This window comes from Suricata suricatta, chromosome 6 (genome assembly GCF_006229205.1).
Source record: "Suricata suricatta isolate VVHF042 chromosome 6, meerkat_22Aug2017_6uvM2_HiC, whole genome shotgun sequence".
Taxonomy (NCBI): Eukaryota; Metazoa; Chordata; class Mammalia; order Carnivora; family Herpestidae; genus Suricata; species Suricata suricatta.
Genome location: NC_043705.1, coordinates 91,759,587 through 91,779,177, shown reverse-complemented (window position 1 = coordinate 91,779,177; position 19,591 = coordinate 91,759,587). Strand labels below are relative to the sequence as shown.

General features: G+C 44.8%; 1 protein-coding gene across 2 annotated transcripts in view; it reads left to right on the top strand.

Annotated features, from left to right (window-relative positions):
* WWC1 (WW and C2 domain containing 1) overlaps positions 1 to 19,591 on the top strand; it is a 146,560-nt gene that overhangs the window by 55,075 nt on the left and 71,894 nt on the right. For both annotated transcript variants that reach the window (XM_029942894.1, XM_029942893.1), the window contains exon 2: positions 13,331 to 13,440. In XM_029942894.1, the coding sequence (XP_029798754.1) occupies positions 13,331 to 13,440 (110 nt within the window). The remainder of the gene's footprint in view (positions 1 to 13,330; positions 13,441 to 19,591) is intronic.

The window sequence follows — 19,591 nt, the reverse complement described above, 5'->3', positions numbered from 1 at the left end:
TCAGATATTAGATTTTCATGACAAAATGGCACCATGAAATGCCAGACCTAGAAGGGTTTGGTTGACATGGAGGCTGTCCCCCTTGTTTCATTGATGGGGAAACAGAGGCCCAAGGAAAGGACTTGATCAAGGCCACCTAGATGGATAAAAGATACATAGCAGAGCTTCTCCTGTAGTCAGGCAGTGAGGACTGATGACTTCAGAGTCCAGATGGACTCCTTCCACCAAGCCAGCTGGGTGAACCCTTTGATGTCCAGACCTTAGGTGAGCACAGGGTGGGGATAAGCTGATGTCCCAGACCCCACCCATTGCCTTTAAAACCCCCAGGTCACTCCGAGAGCAGTTAGGAAGTTTGTAGAATATTGGAAACACTGTATATAGTCTCTCTTGCACTGTGCAGGTGATCTTTTGTGACACCTCTCTCCTTTCCTCTCCCCACAATCCTCTTGGGCCAGTTGGATATTCATACATTTTCCCCTGGCACAGGAGCTGAAGGCGGCTGCCAACCTGTGGGTTTCTTTTCAGTGTGGCTCACCATCTGGAGTGGCCACCTGGCCTCCTTGTGGGGTGTATGTGTGCATGTGCGCGCGCTCGGGCACCCGTGTCCCAGGGCCGGGGTATTGTGTCCCCTCTCTGTGCTTGAAATCCTTAATGAACAAGAGCAAGAGAACAGAGCACAGAAGACAATGCCCAGAAGTCATCCTGGCAGTATGAATGAATAATTCATATTGTATCTGCTTCTTTCCAGGGCTTCCTGAAATAGCTATTTTAATTGCTTATTTGTTTCGCTGCTGACTTTAATTCAGCTGTCTTCAGCTCAGAACACTTTGGTGTTGAATGTTGACTTGCAGGTAGGGCTTTTCTTCAGGGAACAACATTCTATTTATTTTCTTCTTTAAAAAAGAAATGATGAGAGGAAAATAAATCCTTAAAGAAAGTCCTATTTCCCAGAGGTGAAGACCATTTTCTTTTTAACTCCTGTGCAGGGCTCCTTTGTAGTCAGTTACTGTAGTCCTCTGTGATCGTGGAAAATAAGGAAGAAGCAGTTAGATGGACAGACAAGGTGAGCGTCTAGGCTAGATCAGCCTGCCCACTGTGAAGCAGTCAGCAAACACTTGGGAGTCTGCAGCTCTTCAGATTCTCAGACACAACTTGCCCATGCTGACTTATGCTTTCGTAGACCAGCTAGCTGCAGTATTTAGGAGAGATATCAGGAAGGTCCGCCTGCCTAGACGGGCAACCCAGGAAACCGCCCTGGCCCTGCTGCTTGTAGGATAGTGTTGGGGGGTGCAGGGGTAAGAGTCATGTCTCCCCAGGGCTTTGGGAGGTCAACTCTAGTGTGAAACACGTGGATCAGCTTTGAAAAGGCTTCTTTTAGTGGTCCTGGTGGAAAGGCTTGGAGAAGAGGGTGGTTGGAAGCCAGGTTTTTGGATCCCCTGATATATGCATACAGGGGCAGCAAGAGATAGCAAGATGCAGAGTTTGGAGGGCCTGGGCTGATAGAAGTTGTGTGGACTACAGGACAAGATGACAGGTGTCAGTCTGAAGACACAAAGGGTGCCCAGAAGACCGTTAATCGTTGCATAGAGAGGTCCAGTGGGCTCTGTGGTCTAGTCCTACACCTGTAGAACCAAGGTCTGGTAGGCCAGGTACTGCCAACTGCCCCCACCCCAGCACTCAGCCCTACTTGGCCTTCCATCTGCAAAGGGATGCAAAACTAAAAAGGCCATTTAAAGTGAAATAAAGAGGAAAGAAAATGATGCTCACTGATAGCCTACTACAAATAGACCAACCCAGTAGTTGAGAACCTGAGTTCCTGGATCAGATCCAAATGCTAATTCTATGCTCACTGGCTCTGGGACCTCAGGCAAGACACTGTTTGGGACAGGGCCTCAGCAAACCCTGGCAAAGGGATAGTACAGCCTTTCTACATGACTGTGCTCTGGAAGAGGCTGGGTGACCGTGACCAGGTCCTGCAGAGTGGATGGGAGGCAGAAAGCTTCCACAGAGAAGGAGAAGCATTTCTTGAACATAAGGTTGGATACCATTCTTTAAAGTCCCTGCCATTATGGGGTGCCTGGGTCATTTAGTCAGCTAGGATTCCAACTTTTGATTTTGGCTCAGGTCATGATCTTACGGTACGTGGGTTTGAGCCCCATGTCGGACTCCATGTGCGGCTCTGTGCTGATTGTGGAGCCTGCTTGGGATTCTCTTTCTCTTACTCTGCCCCTCACCCCTCTCAAAATAAATAAACTTAAGAAAAAAAGTCCCTGCAGTTTTGAGGTAGCGGATGCTGCTATACACTGGCAGGTCCTAAGTATGGTACCAGGACCAGCAATATCAGCATTACCTGGGAGCTTGTTGCAAATACAAATTCTCAGCCCTTCCCAGAATCAGAAACCAATTGAATCAGAAACTGGGGGGTGAAAGGAGGTTGCAGCAATATATGGGTTACTAACCCCTCTAGAGGATTCTTATACAGCTCAAGGTTGAAAACCACTACTGTATATAATAAGGAGATGTCAGGAGGGGTGCTCATAGAATGAGTGAATGTAGACACTGGAAACTGGGGTAGGAGTCAGGAAACATGGGTGCCCAGGAGGATCTCCTCCTTTGTGGCTGTGTGACCTTGAACAAGTACTTAGGGCAGTCTTGGAAACTCAGTACCGAAAAGCCCCTTAGCAATTACTGTGTCATCTTTTCATGGTAGGGATGGGGAAATAATGGCCCAGAATGGGAAAGGGACATGGCAGTCACTCAGTGGCAGAGCTGAGAGTTGAGATCAGTTGGATTTACCTCTCAACTAGCTGAGTGTTCCTGGGTCTATCAGCTCACCTCTCTATGCTTCAGTTTTCACATCTGTAAAATGGAGCTGATAATAGTACTTATAAGATTACCTTAAATAAGTTATGATTCTATTGCATTGAATATGGGGTTTTCTTTATTTTTTTCTTTACAACTTTATTGTGAAATTAATTTTTGAAACACACTAGACGGTATGTATTTACAGAGGGCAATTTGATGAGTTGTGACATATATATGTATATCTATGAACCCATCTTCATAATCAGTATAACAAACATTTCCATCTTTGTGCCCCTTTGTAATCCTCTCTCTCTTCCCTCAGATCCCCAGGCAACCATGGATGTGCTTGCTGTCCCTATAAGTTATTTTTTATTTTTCAGAATTTTATATAAATGGAATCATATAGTATAATCTCTGTCTCCCTGACTTATATCCAGCATAATGTTTCTGAGATTCATGTATGTTGTTGTATGAATTAACGGTTTGTTCCTTTGTATTACTGAGTAGTATTCCATTATATGAAACACTACATTTGTCTATCCATTCAACTTAATGGACATTTGGGTTGTTCCCAGCTTGGGGTTTTTACAAATCAACACATTGATTTTTTTAAGAAGTACCATTATTTTATGTGCCACTAAGAAAAGAAAAATGCTACCAATTAAATTATAATCCACTGTTTTGAAATTAAATAAAACACTTATCTCATGCTTATTGAAATAAATCTTTCAAACTTAGATTTTTTTAAACTCACATGTCACTTTTATACATACAAAAAACCAAAACCACACTAGATAAACAAAGTAAAGCTCCAGGGTTCCTAAAACAGCTTCCTATTCCAAATCCAATTCTTTTTTTTTTTTCCCAGTATGTTTAGCATACAGTGTTGTATTAGTTTCCTATATCCAATTCTTTGGAGTCACTTTTTAACTCAGGATTATTGGTGTCTGTGCTTTGAATGGCATCCTTGTTACCTCAAAGTGTTGGTAAAACGACCTACAGAGGAAGCCAAAGGCTTTGGTGCTGAGTTCTGAAGCCAGCTAGGCAGTCATGTAGAATTAGCCTACTTTGCACTCCTGCTTGGGGAATGTTGCTAAACATGTCTGGTCACTGCCTCCTCAACCCTGCCCCACAACCATTTGGTTCCTAGGGATAGAAGTGCTCCACTGTTGTCTCTGGGATCTTATCCCAAGCCCATGGCATCTTTGATGTCTGTACACAGGCAGGAACATCTCCATCAGGACTGCAGCCTGGCTGAGAGTGGAAGATGTCAGTAAGCAGTGGCAACACATATCCTGATTTCACATATCTTAAAATGTATTTTTAAATGTGCAGCATAGAATCATTGATATATAGTCTACATGCAGGAGCCTGAATAGTGCCTGGTACCCTCAAAAAAGTTTAGCATTGATGGTGCTGGTGGTGATGATAGTAGTGGTGGTGATGGTGATGATTCAGCATTGGTTTTTCTTGTTGATTAAATAAAGGTGGCAATACCTGCCTCACAGAAATGTTGTGAAGATAAAGGAAATTATTTACTATATATAGAGCATATGGTCCAGTGCCTCATACTTAAGAGGCCTTCAGCAAAAGATGTTTTCATTCTTGTTTCATTTTAACCACACAATGCTCTTGATCTTTGGGACAGGCAGCCAAATATTAGATTTATGAAGGCTAAAACTGCAAAAGGGGCCTTAGAGATACCATATTCCAACTCCCTTGTTTTGCAGATGGGAATCCCAGAAAGAGTAGGAAGCCTGGCTTCTTCCTCCAAGGCTAATCTGATGGCAGCATCAAGATTCAAACCCAGATCTCGTCACTCTCCTTCCAGTGCTCTAAGCTGTGCTGTCATGGAAGGGGCCACAGGTCAAGGCAGGATCCCAGAGAAGCCTTCATAACTAATTGCTTCTAGAAGGACCAGCTCCTCAGGCCTGCATGGGTGGGGTGAGGGTCAGAGCTCATGGAACAGAGGAATGGTCACATTCCAGGAAAGGGTGGGCTGTGGCCTCTGCTCTTAGAGCTGGAGCACCTGGGGAGACCCCTAGCTCATGGGACCAGAAGGAGTAAAGCCTGGGGGGTGAGTGCCATCAAGGTCCTGACTACAGAAAGGAGGAGCTCTGCATACCTACCCAGCATTACATGCCAAGTGCTGTGTTGAGTCATCTTTGTGTGCTAATTAATTTAGCATCTGCAAGAACCCTGCAAGGCAGACTGTCTTAACTGTTTCATCCTTAAGGGAAACTGAGGCTCAGAGCTAGAAAAGGAATAGGCTACATTTACACAGCTAAGAAGGATAGAACTGGCCCTTTCTATAGGGCACAGAACTGCCTTAGCCTAGCTCCAATTCAGGAATGAGGATGAAGCAGGGTGGAGCTGGGTGAGGGACAAACACATAAAACATGTGCCCTGTTCTGTTGTGGCATTGAGCTTTCAGGAAATTTCCCTCTAATGAGAAAATGGGCAAAATGAAGGGCCCATCTTCCAGCTTTGTCTTTCCATGAGTGGGAGCTTCATAGTTTCATATGGGTTTTTGCCCAGTGGTAATTCTCCTTTTAGTTTTATAGGGTTAGTTAGCCCAGAAAATACTATCACTAATTATATCTTGCAGGATATTCAGACATTCACTGCATTTCATATGGAGCCAAACTCAGCACCAGGTTGGCTTGATCCCTTGGTGTCATGAGTATGATGCAGGCCTGAGGTTGTTTTCCGGTTTTAGTCTCAGCCCTGCTGCTAGGTTCTTGGGGGGCTCTGGGTAAGTCTTTTTTTCTCTGTGCCTCATCAGTAGAACAAGAACAAGAGGGCTGGTTTGTCAGATTCCAGATGTCCTGTTCAGTTTTATCATTCATTAATTAATACCTCTGCATTAGAGGCCTCATTTGGACAGCAGTGAAGATAATGAATCGCTCACATTTATTCACTGTATTCCAAAAATCTGTTTAATGTGTTATCTCATTTAATTCTCAACACTGTGAAGTAGGTCTGAAAGGTACCTATCTAAAAGGGTAGTTACAAGGACCAAGTAAGTTAATATATGTAAAGTGCATAGAAAAGTTCCTGGCACATAGTGTTCAATAAATGCATTATTATTTTTCCTGTTTTTCAAATTTGAAAGCTGAACTACAGAGAGTTTAAGTATCTTGCACAGGGTCATACAGCTTGAAAATTGCAGCGCCTGGATTCAAACTCAGGAGTCTAGCTCCAGAGCCCTGTGCTCTCAACTATTACTCTATGCTGCCTTTTGGTAAGACAAAAGTTGAAATGACATGTTATAGAGCAAGGTACTGTGTTCAATAAGGGTGCTGCCCCCAAAAGTCATTGCCAATTCCATTTTTAAAACAAAATGCTACAGGCTACTACTAAAACAAGCTACTACAGGCTCCAGGCTGAGTTTGGCCTTCCAGTAGTCAGTTGGCCATGCCTACTCTAATGCACCATCTGGTTCTCAGGGCCATAATCTTAAATCTTAGCAAGTAGTACACAGAGGGGTAGCAGCATGGATTTATTACTGTGTCAGCAAGCTGGAGGGAATTGGGGAATGGTTAGACCTAGAGACCTGGGATGGAGGTAGAGAAAGGGGACTGGCCCCAAGAACTCAGTGGGGGAAGATTAAAGACAGTATTTAGCAGGGAGGTGAGCTACTGGTGTGTATGGGAAGGGGGCAACCTAAAGAGGAGAGGAAAGCATGGAGAGCAGTCTGAAACCTTCCCTCCTGCTTTGCTCCTTCCTCGTCTTTTCCCCATAAAAGAGTTCCAGGAATGGGAGTGACTATAACAAGAAAGCTTCTGATAAATCAGCCCAACCAAAGTAGGGAAGCAAAGAGGTCCGGGGGTAAAAACACCAAAATATATTGAGACAGGTGTTTTGAGAGTAGAGGGAGGAAGAGAGGGAATTGTTTAAGAGAAGGAGAGCTGGGGAGTTCCTGGTGTAATCACCTCCTCCACAGAGCAGATTGTGAGAGACAAACCCACTCCAGATGCCATCTCCTAGCTCTTGTTTAATTTCCATAAAGGGAGAGTCTTCATAGTCCCAGCCCCTCCTGGAAAGGAGGCTGTAAAGTGCAGAGTGTATTGACTATTAACCTGAATGATTATTTTGCCTCAGTTTCCCCATCATGGAACTAGGGATAGAAAACCTAACTCATAATACCAGCTAATGTTGGTTTAAGCCCTGTATGCCATGGGCTCAGCCCAGCTTATCTTAACTAGGTCATCACTCTGCACATCCCCATGTATGACAAAGAAGCAAATTCAGGCAGGCTAGGGTTCATGACCAATGACAAAACGTAAGTGACAGTGTCTGCTTGGAGACACAGGTGGCTGACTGTAGAGCCTGGGAGTTCAGCCTGGGTATCTCTTGGAATGAAGAATGATGGTGAGGATCACTAACACATCTGACCACCTAAGAGGAAAGGTGACATGATTCTCATGCACAGAGCAGAAAGCCTCACAACAGATCCCGTTAACAACCCACAGCAACTGAGAGCTTATTGCATGCCAGGCCCTGTGCAAAGCACTCTAGGTGGGTTATCTTATTTGATCCCCACCACACCCTTATGAAATTGGGACTCTGAGTTTCACAGAGAAGGAAACTCCTCTTAAAGAGGTTACATAGCATGTGCATGGTTGTGGAAGAGATAGAACAAAAGTTTCAGACCAGCATGGGTTTCTAAGCCTTTGTGGGTAGCTGCTGACCTGTCTCCCCAGTAACCTTGAAGCCAACCACCTTCTTCTTTCCTGCCTCTTCTAGCCTTTGCTGATGACACCGTGTTACCTTAGTCTCTCCAGTCTCCCAACCCCTTGGCCTTTTGCATCTGAACAGCTGACCAAGCAGCTTATTAACCATCCCTACATCCTCTAATTGCCTGTGGTTCACAGCCCCGGATAGCATAGCCACTTTGTATGCAATCACCAAATGCCATGGGGATGGGTCACTGCCTGTTTTAAGGTAAGCCTCGGCTCCCTGGCCAGACCCACTTCTCCTAAAGTCAGAAATGAGGCTTATGCAAGTGTTGGAGCTCTCATGGTGTCTGGTGTGGGACTAGGCTGCTGTGTCCGTGCAGTAAATGTAAGTTGCTTGAAGGACTGATGGACAGGAGGGAGAGAGAAGAAAAGCAGAAAGTGAGGCAGGGAGCTTCTCTACGTCACCTTCTGCAGCTTGGCACAGGGATGGTACTTACCAGAGACTCCAGAGCCCTAAAAGCCCATCCTCTTCACCTCTCTGCCCCCACCCCATCACTTACAACCTAGAAATATGTTATGTGACCTTTTCCCCCCTCAAACTTATCAACATTGTCCCATCCCAATTGGCCCTTCCTGTTGCTTCTCACCGTTGGGTCTCTCTGCTCAAAGATCACCTTCCCTAGAAGCTTCCCTTGACACTCCCTGTCTTCCACCTCCCACCCCCTTGTTGTATTTTTCTGAATAGCATGAATCTCTGACATGATTTCGGTGACTTGGTTCCTGGTTGGGGTGTGTCTCCAACTAGAATGTAAGGACAGGTCCCTGTCTGTCTCGTCCACTTCTGACGTTGACGTTTAGGAAGGTTCAGCTGTGTTCTGTGTGCACAGCCTTCCTAACAATCTCGGAGACGCTCGTTTTTATCATCCCCAGATTTGTTGTCTAACAAATTCTCTGAATGAAGGTGTTTGAACAGAACTGAATTAAAGGAAGGAGAGCTTCAAATATTGTACTTTCTTCTACCCACCCCAGCCTGCAAGGTGCAAAAGGTGAAAGGACAGCTTGGAACTGAGGCTCTGCTCTGCAGCAGCCTGGAGGTGAGGCTGTGAAGTCAGGAGTTGTGCAATCTGAGCTATGGGAACTATGCGTGTGAAACACCCCGGGCGGAGGAGCCAGCCGGCTCATCCTGCCTGGGCGGGGAGGAGAGGTTCCACTGAAAGTTTGGCCAGTTCTTGGCTTAGAATCTGGAGGGCCCTTTAGAAAGTGCTCCCGCCCAGCTGGCCCTCGGAGAGAGCCCAGTCGGGGGCCAGCATCCTGCTGGACAGCCATAAAGAGGTTACTGTGGGAAGCATTTGGATTGCTGGGGAAGCATTAGGAACATGAAAGATATGCTACGCGTTCTTCGTTCTTCGGTCTCCAGAGAATCACCACCCAGTGTTAGACTTGGCAAAAGGTCTTCCGTTCCTTCTCTGAGCTGCCTGCTTAGAAGCGATGCATCGTCTGAATACCGAATGCCAGCCATGGCAATCTGGGAGCCTCTCCCACAGACCATAGGCAAGTGACACAAAGCTGGGAGGAGGGCAAAGAGCCTGTGTTCCTGGACAGGTGTGCCCATGCGCTCCCTGTAGTGTGCTCCCCATAGGGTGATCCTGGCAGAACCTACCAGTCTCCAAGGTGACACATCCGGGCCGCTTTTCCAGGAGGGCCTGTTGTGAAACATTCAGGAATGTTTGTGTTCCTTCAGAGATTTGTAATTAAGAAGAGGCAGAACTAGTTTTTGCTTGGCCCTCTTCCCTCTCACCCCTTCAGCATCTGGGGCATTTCGATTTCATGATTGGCGTTTTCAGTAGCCCAGGACATGGAAGTTAGAGACTGCCCTGACGCTGAAATGGGGTGAATCGCTTCATCGGAGGGTGGGGGCTGGGAGTTCCAGGCAAGCCCCCAAGTCTGGGCCACATCTGAAAGCGGACATCTCTTCCCAGCTCACATTCTTGGCACTTGCCCAAGGGGAAACATTGCAGGCCAGAGAAGCACCCACAGTTTCCCAGGGGGAACTGGTTTAAACAGACCGTGCTTCTCTCTGGCAGGAAGAGTGAATGTGTGCACGTGCATATACGTGTGTGTGTGTGTGTGTGTGTGTTTAAATCTTTGTGCATCTAAAAACACTTCTCTTCATCCCGATTCTCTGAATGACACATTGCTGCACACTGAATAATTCATCTCCTTCTTGGCATTTGTTCCAGAGAGAATCTTGCTGTCCAGATTTCTTGCAAGTTGCATAGTCTCCCAATAGAAGCTTTTCTCTTTCCCATGGAAAAGCTCTGGGAGCCAGGATATCAGCCCTCTGGCTTTCCCCCCAAGATTACATTGAGGGGGAACCCTGAATATCAAACCAGAGCCTGCCTTTCTCCACATGCCCTCTCCTTCTGTCTTGACTCACTCTTCTTTATCCCTGATGGGCACAATTTCTGTATTCGCGGCAAGTGGAAGTCCACTTCTCAGCCCTCCTGTAGGATACCCCATGAAAGTCACATTATTGATGCTTGCAATTGCTTCTCATCTCTGTTCTGACTTCTCAGTGTCTAAGGCTGGAAGAATCCATGGTTTTCTAGAAAAGTGAGGCCTTTTGGTGTTTCAGACCTGCCTCATCTCCAGTCTTCACCTTCACAGAGAGTTCAGTGAATCACCGGTATTGATGACTTGAATGACTTTGAAATATTTGATTGTCTTTTCATTAAGCAGCTGTGGATTATCCAGTGGGTTGAACATCTTTGTACCAAGGCACAGGGGACTGAAGGTCTGAAGGTGCAAATATGCCAAAGCTTCTGTGCCTTTTGCCTACTTCAGACTTATCCCTGACAATCCAGAGTTGTCCTCTGTATCTCTGGCACAGCCTACTTTGTGTTCCAGTTTGTTCTGAAACCCACTTGGTCTTGTTAATTTTTATTAGCAAAGCTCAGATTTGGGAATCAGGTAGTGGGGTTTCAGGTTATACCTTTGTGGTTTACTAACTGTGTGATATTGAGCATGCTTTCTCATTTGCAAAATAGAGTAATAGTGTCTACAACCTGGAGAGAGAACATGACATATATAACTTGCTTTCTAGGCTTAGATTTAGCCATTATTAAATATTTTAATTGCACTAATATATGAACATAACAGAGAAATTAGTAAAAAAATATCACATTAAAATCTGTGCACTGATATAACATTTTAATGTGCATCTTTCTAGTTTTTCTTCCATATGTGCTGCCAAAGTGAGCACCCAGTTTCTCTTCTACACACGCATGCACACATGCATGCACACTTGCACACACATTTTCAGGCAAAATGTACGATAGCAGAATCATGTAGATTTTTTCTCTCACCAATGTTGTTGTTCTCTTAATATATTGAGAGCATCCTTCCATATTAGCGAAATGTAGAACAATACATCATTATTTTTCATTCCAATATTCATTATTGCAGTCACCCATTCTACAAATATTTATCAAGCACCGCTTGTGGGGGACCCAGGAATCTGTTGCTCCAATGCGCCATTGATGAAACCATTTCATTAATCCCCAGGGAAAAATTTGAAAGGTGATGATCCAGGGACTCTGTCAGAAGGGCATATCTCCTTGGTGTTCTGGGTTGTGAAAGGTATATATCTATATAACAAGATTCATATCTCTGCCACCAGGCTAGCCGGCGAAGCTTTCAGGGCAGAGAGCAGAGAGAGGAATGAGTCAGAAAAAGAGGTCTGACTCCAGCATTCCTGGTCCCTCACTGATTTTTCTGTCCTCGGTAAGAGAGTAACTGTCCATGGAGGGGTATGCCTGTGTGTAAACTTTTTCTTCAGAGGCTCTTTCAAAGATTTGCTGCATAAAATGTGGTTGGATGAGATTTGGCTCTTGGAGTTCACTGCTCCTCATTCTCTGTAAGGGAGACCCACTTGGTGAGGTTTGAGGAGGGGGAGGTCCTGTGGGATTTGGCCTTTTGTTTCTGAAGTCCGGGCAGGGCATGTGGTGGTGGTGACAGTGGCGTGGACTGAAGACAACTTTGCAGGACCTTTCTCCAGACTGGCACAGGTGTACCTGAATGAAGAGCAGTCTTCAGTGAGGAAAGTCCCTGTCACCTCTGCGTCTTCTCCATGTTTTCCTGCTTTGACTCTGAGACAATGGCTTGTGACTTTTCCATGGGGCTCAGGAGATGCACTGAAGATGTCAACTTTCAAAAGAACCTTTAGCTCACAGCAGGAGCTCTGGAGACACGTTTCCTTGCTTGAAATCCCAGTTTTGTCATTGACTTGGAGAATGTCACTAGGTCTTTCTTAGCCTCAGTTTCTTCTTCTGGGAAGTGGAGATAACAATAACTAATGTTTTCTGAGCACTTATTCACACCAAGATCTGTGCTAAATGCTCTTAAAACATGACATTATTTAACCTAACCAACAACCTGGACAGTTTTTGTTATTGTCCACACTTTTCAGATACAAATACTGAGGTTCAGAGAAGTCCAATAAGTTGTCAGACCCACACAGCCAATATAAGTGATGCTTACTGAATCCTTAGTTGACAGTACTTCGTCTCTTGTGCATCATATTTACCTCTAGCCTCATCCCCATCATCTCCCACAACACAGCAGTAAATTACTGACTAACAAGTTTCTGGGTTCTGCGTTTATTCAGTGGGTGTTTGTCACAACCTACCTGACCTTGGATATATAGTGGCACGTGGACACACCATGTCCTGTCCACCAGGGGCTCTTTCAGTGTTTCTTTTCTCTCCCATATATACCTTTTTAAATGTTTGTTTATTTTTGAGAGGGTGACGGAAGGAGCAGAGAGGGAGACAGGGAATCCCAGGCAGGCTCTGTGCTGTCAGCACAGAAATCCTGTACCCCGTTTCAGGCTATTTTCTTCCTTTCCTGTTGTATGTAAGCTTGCTGCCCTATCCAAAGGGTGACAAAACAGAGCCATGTGGCCTTCCAGGACTGAGGGCTTGGGGCAGACAGGAGAGGGAGAACATCTGAGTATGTGTTTTAAGCAGAGGCAGTAATGGGAAAAAAATCAAAGGGGCTTTTTGGAGGGGCCACTCGGGCTGACTGGCTATATATCTAGGTTTGTAGCTCCTTGTGCTCTGGCTGAAATGCTTGACGGATTGTTTGTGCTGTTTTCCAGCCTTGACAAGCCTTAGTTCATTTAGTTGGATGATTGGTCTGTCTCACTTAGCCACCAAGTGGGTGATTACCACCACTTCACACCAAAGTGGGGTCTTAGAGAGTGGTTATTACCCAAAAGATCAGTTTGGTCTGGATTATCTAGGGAAGGACGGAAGTGGGTGTAGGCATTTGGGAACCAGCTCAAGAAGCAAATAAATACTGCTTTTGGCCAAATGCATAAGGATGGTACATCTGCTATTCTAGATGCTGCTAAGGCAAGCTTTCCAGAGAGCAACTGGGCATGACCAACATGGGGTAGAACCAGGATGAAGACTGGGGATGGGGTGTGCGAGTGAGTTGCAGATGAAGAAGCCAGTGAGGGTGGGAGCCCTTTCCTGCAAACCCCTCAGAAATGCAGAAACAGGCCCAGAGAAGGAAGCTGACTTGCTCACATCATTCCCAAATCAGTGGCAAAGTTTGGCCTGGAATGCACAATCCATGCCTCCCTCCTGGGTGATCTAATCCTGCTGCTGCTGCCATGCACTCACCTTCTGGGGGCCTTGGGGACAGCAAAGCTGGGGTCGCTGCAAAGTCTCTGGCTCTGCTGGGCCAACCCAGAGGAGCGGGGGGCTGAGAGAAGCAGTGATTTGCAGGGCTATGGGGACTGTGGGCTGATGGAGTGTGTTTCTCCCCTCCCTTGCCAGGTACACCAAACCGCTCACCTTTGCCGACTGCATTAGTGATGAGTTGCCGCTAGGATGGGAAGAGGCATATGACCCACAGGTCGGAGACTACTTCATAGACCACAACACCAGTAAGTTCCTGGCCAGCCTCCCTTCTCCATCCTGCACCCCATCCTCTACCTCCACAGCCACCACCCCCAAGTCTGAAAGAGCTGCCGACAGAGCCTCTTGAAGCCAGATTGTGTTTTGTTTTATACAGAGATGGAGATGTTGATGGAGATATAGATAGATAATGTATGCTCACACAAAATAACCATTTAGAAAGGTTTTAAATAGAATCTAAAACTCTCCCCTCACAACCCATCTCCCCAATTTTATAGAAGCAACCACTGATAATTTCTTGGGTATCATTCCAGAAATGTTCCAATTGTATGTTTGTGTGTATATGCATATATTCTTTTCTTTGATATATATCAATTTTTGTGCATATAGATTTTTTCCATGTAAGGCAGATGTGTTATTGTCATTACCAGGCCATTTTGGAGCCTGGGCATGTCCCTAGAAGCATGTATACATGGGTGTGCATAGTGGATTGGTATCAGTTGTGAGTGTCTCTAGCTCATCATAGTGGTCAGCCGACTCACGCTTCATGACCGTGATCCAAGTATCCTGATCCAGAGTGAAGATTCCTAGTGCCTTTGTCTCTGGGACTATGATGCAAGAGTAGGTTGAGAAAGGGATAAGCATGTTTTCTAACAGGTGGAGGGACCCAGGTCATGGTCCCTCAGCCAGGTAGAGTTAATGTGTACTTGGGCTTCATTCTTTGTACACCTTCCTGGCCAAGACTGTGTCCTGTCCTCTGAAATTTGCTGCCCCATTTGTCCATGCCTGTCTCACTTCCAACCATCTGAAGTGTAGGATTCCCTTTGTCATGTCAGGATTGAGGAGAGTGGAATGAAATGGGATGTGCCTGGCCAAGTCTGAAGGTTGAGAATAGGCATGAGATCCTAGTAGCCTCTGTTTACTGACCATACATTCTGTGCCATGTGCTGGGATAGACACCAGATAGTCACTTAATCCTCCCGGCTCTCCTGAGGGATATTAGGATGATTATCCCATCTTATAAATCTAACTTAAAGGTAATCACTGACTGCTTGACACTCAGGGCTAAAGCCCGGCAGAGCTAGGATTTGAACTGCTGGCTAGGGACCTGAAATATGATCCCCCATTTACTTTCTCCTCTGGGTTCAGTAGCACCTGGCCATGCCTCTGTCATGCCCCTTATCACTCTGTGGTATAACCATTTTCCTGTTGTAAAGCAGGGCAGTGTCTAATTCATCATGCCGGCCCCAGGCCTGTGCTCAGTAAAGCACATAGTAGGTATGCACTTGACCTTTGCTAAATAGGAAAGGGCATATGTGCATGAATTCATGACTAAATGGATGAATGAGCAGACTTCATCGGCACCAAAGTGTAGATGAGTTTCTGAGAGACAGCTAATGGCATTAATTGCATTGTTGGGAGTAGCAGAGGATTTATTAGCACTCACGATTGCATGCTGGAGAACGAGAAGTAAATATGCCTAATTGAGTGTGTACAGGGAATGAGGTTAATGCTTGGAGGGCTGCACGGTATGCTGGGTTCAACAGTGATGTACAGGGACCCAAACCAGTCCACTCCTTGTGTCTAATTGCTGAGTTCATCCCCCTCATTAAAATCTGATGGTGAGAGCAGGATTTTAAGGTGCTTCTGGGAGTTGTTGGAGAAACAGAAGGGAGGAAGGAGTAGCAGGCAGTGGCAGACTTTATTCTTGAGGGGATGTTGCCAGAAATGGAATGTATGGCAGCTGAGTACATGGAGGCCACAGCAGGAAGAATTCTGTCTGATAGTTTTACCAGCTCTCAGGCCCCTGGGTGCCTTTTGCTTTGAAGGTGTCCTCCTTGGATGGAGGGCACCACCTTCTGCAGAGGGAGCCCATGCAATGATAGAAGTGGTGGGAGGCCCTCCACCCTCAAGGCCCAAGCATTCAGAGCCAGGAACTCAGACCAGTCCTCTGTCCTCTGTGTGTGTGTGTGTGTGTGTGTGTGTGTGTGTGTGTGTATTGTTCACAGACTGAAATTACCTCTCCAGTTATAGACACAAGAGAATTGAACAGGTTAAATCCACCATCCAGCATTCATTCATTCTGCAAATATTCTCTGACCACCTGTAATGTTTCAGACACTGTTCTCAGAACTTGGGATACATGAGAGTTTTTGCAATGGCAATGATTCTTGCCCTTATAGAACTTTCATTTTGGCAGAAGAGCCAAAAAATAAACAACACAAATAAGCAGATTATGTAGTACATTAGACAATCACAGTATTAGGGGAGAAAGAGAAAGCAGAGTGTAGACTGAGGTGTGCTGAGGTGAATTTGAGGGTGGTGAGGAAGGCCATAGTCTTCAGGAAGAAGACCTGGTTGAGAAAATCAGATTTAAGACTTGAGGGAGACAAGGGAGCCTTTCAGGTAGGGAATTGTTAGAGCAAGAATTCTGAGTTGTGGCCATGGTTAGCTTGTGTGGGGATGACAAGGAGGTAGGTGTGCACATGGCGGAGTGAGAGAGGAAGCTGGGAGAAGGACATCGACCAGAGAGTTGCAGGGCATTGATGGGGCTTTTTGCTCCATGTGAGATGAGAGCCATTGGAGAGTTTTCAGCTGTCAAGTGGCATGATCTGCTTTATGTCTTAAAAGGGCCACTCTGGCTGGTTTGCTGAGAATAGACCTTAGTGGGGTGAGGACAGAAGCAGAGAAGCTTGTGAGAGATGATTGCAGTCATCCAGGTGACAGAGAACAGTGCCCCAAACCAAGGCCATGGTGATGGAGGTAGTGAAAAGTGTCCAGATGTGAATGTATTTTCAAGTTAGAGCCAACAGGATTTCTTGGTAGATTGCATACGGAGCATGATATAAAGAGAAATGAATGACCCTCATGGGACCTGAGCAGCTAGCTGGCAGGATGGAGTTGCCATTGATTTAATTGGAAAAAAACGAGAGTATTGGGTAGAGGGAGGAAAACAAATTTGGATGTGTCGAGTCTTCCATGCCTGTTACACATCTAAGATCTTACTAGTCTGTTTGATAGAGGAATCAAGTCTGAATAAGAGTCTTGGGCTAAAGCTAACTATTTGGGAGTTGTTGGCATAAGGTAGTATTTAAAGACATGAAGCTAGCTGAGATCACCGAAGGAGTGAATCAGAAAAGAGGACCAAGGAATGAGCCTTGGGGTCCTCAGACTTAGTAAGGTGGTATATAGAGGAGAAAAACCAGACTATTCTGAAGGAAGCATATAGAGGAGAGGGTCGTCAGCCCTGTCAGATGCTTCTGGTGGGTCAGGTATGAAGACTGAGATAGACCCAAATTTGGAGGGAGGCTTCGGACAAGGACTTGGGGCAAAGGTCTGATTAGAGTGAGTCTGAAAGAAGACGGGGTGGAGGGGTGGGATTGTAGCACCCAGGTGGCTCAGTCAGTAGCCCAGGCCATGATCTCAGTGTCATGGGATTGAGTCCCATATCAGGCTCCACACTTAGTGTGGAGTCTGCTTAAGATTCTCTCTCCTTCTCCCTCCGACCCTCTCCTTTGCTTGCACACTCTCTAAAAATAAATATAAATAAATAAATAAATAAATAAATAAATAAATAAATAAAAGAGTTAGGACCAGCAAATATAGATAACTCTTTTCAAAATATAACCCATTTCATTATTTCAGGTGTCAGTGTTCACTACTCCCATGAACTGTTTCCATGTTTCCATCCATTATGATTAGATGGTTTTTGTGTTTTGTGTTTTTTTTTTTAAGTTTATTTATTTTGAGAGAGAGAGAGAGTGCAAGTGAGCCGGGGAGGGGCAGGGAGAGAGGGAGAGAGAATCCCAAGTAGGCTTTCCACTATCAGCACAGAGTCTGACTGTGGGGCTCAAACTCACAAACCATGAGATCATGACCTGAGCCTAAATCAAGAGTTAGACCCTTAACCAACTAAGCAGCCTGGAAACCCTTGATTAGATGGTTTTAATGAGAGATCAAATTATGTGTTCTAGTGTTTTCCCTTTATACTGTGTCATGAGTATTTGAGAGATGCCACGTAGTCTTCATATTGTCATTTTTCATACATCAGTTGGATGTAGCAATACATTTTAACACATAAAACAAATGCACCATAATTGCCCTTATTACTGACCTCCTGCATTACTTCCATCTATTTGTTATAAATAAATAACAGTAGGGGGAGAATCTTTATTCATATTGCTCCTCTCATTTGAGACAATTTCCTAAGGTTATATTTCCAAGTACAAGATTACTAAGCAAGAGGTTATGAACACTTTTGAGACTTCTGGTCCGTATTCCTACCTAGATTGATAAGTACTCCCAAAAGATTGTATCAACCAGTATTGCTGTAGGCAGTAAGAGCACTGTTTTCCTCAGACCTTGATCAGTATGGGGCTATTTTCACTTCTTTATTTTTTTTATAAACTCATCGTAGGTTTAAACTGTTGCTTCACTGCTTTTCATTTGCACTTCTTTGCATAGTAACAAGGTTGGGCCTTCTCCAGATGTTCAGCTGTTTTTAAGACAATTGTTGTTAAAGCCCTTGGAGAATGCAATAGCGTTAGCCATGTGGGTGTGCACGTGGTGTGTGTAGAAAGTGGTGTCTAGAGGAGGTGGTGTATGGAATTTATGCAGAGCTCATGAGTGTGGAGAACGTGTGTGGAATGTATTTGTGGATGGAGGCTTGGAGCACGAAGGATAGAGAAGCGGTTCTCAGTGATGGCCATACTCGGTCGGCTTGGTGTTCGTTGGCAGTAGCTGCCTTCTGGGGAGGAGAACCTGAGAGGAAGGAGGATGGACTCACGACGTCTTATGTAGCCAGGTTTGTAATATGCTCAGTGATGCAACTATGTCCATGTATAGCTTTAATTAAAAAATGAGAATTACAAAATAGTTAGCCAAGGTGATCTCAAGGATCCTGCCTGATGTAAAGGTATCTATTCAGATGTGATGGACTCAAGAAGGGAAGTACCAGCAGAAGAGGCTGGGCCTAGGGGGACCCTCTCAGCGTGTGACTAAGTCAGGACAAAGCTGTTAGCTAACACAACTCCACAGACACCCCTGGAAACTTTTGAAAAGCCCAGTGTCTTAAAGGACAGTCTTTTCAACAGTTGCTGGTCCACATGAAAAAAAATATACCTCACATCTGTCCCTGCTTCACACCATACATAAAAATAAATTCAGAATGACCATAGACTCAAACATAAAAGGGAAAACTAGAGAACATCTAGAAGAAAACATAGGAGAAAATTTTTCAAGATTGTAGAGCAAGCAAAGATTTTCCTTTTCTGGACAAAACCCCAAACCACTAACTATAAAAGAAAAATTGATGAATGGGGCTTCATCCAATTTAAACCTCTGTTGTTCAAAAGGCACGATTAAGAAACTGCAAAGGTAAGTCACAGATAAGGAAAAAGTACTTACAATACTTAGATCTAACAAAGGACCTATATCAAGATTATATAGAAGAACTATCTTAACATAGTAAGAAGCCCAACAATCCAATAAAAAAAATATAAACAAGAGATTTAAAAAACACCTCACTAAAGTCCTACAAATGTCCAGTGGACACATAAAAGTATGCTTTCATCCTCAGTCCTTAGGGAAATGCAGATTAAAACTATAGGGAGGTACCACAGCATACCCACTATAATGACTGAATGAAGAATATTAGCAATACCAGTGGTCGGTGAGGATGTGGAGGAATTGGGAGCTCCTATAACACATTGGTGGTGAGAATATAAATTGGAACAGCCATTTTGGAAAACAGTTTTTTCATTTTTTTAAATGTTTGTTTATTTTTGAGAAGTGGAGGGTGGGGTGACAGAGGATCCGAAGTGGGTTCTGTGCTGACAGCAGAGAGCCCGATGCAGGACTTGAATTCATGAACCATGAGATCATGACTTGAGCTGAAGTTGCACTGTTAACCAACTGAGCCACCAGGGTGCCCCAGTTTGCCAGTCTTTTAATAAAATTCAACATATGTTTGCAGTACAACCCAGCAATTCCATCGTTGGATAATTTTGCCTAGGAGAAATGCAAACATATGCCATGCAAAGATTTGTGCATGCATGTTCATTACAGCTTTTCATGATAATCCCAAACTAGAGATCACCTAAAAGTTTATCTAAAAGTGAATTGTGATATATTCATACAGTAGAGTATTATTCAGCAGTAATAAGAAGAAAATCGCTGATA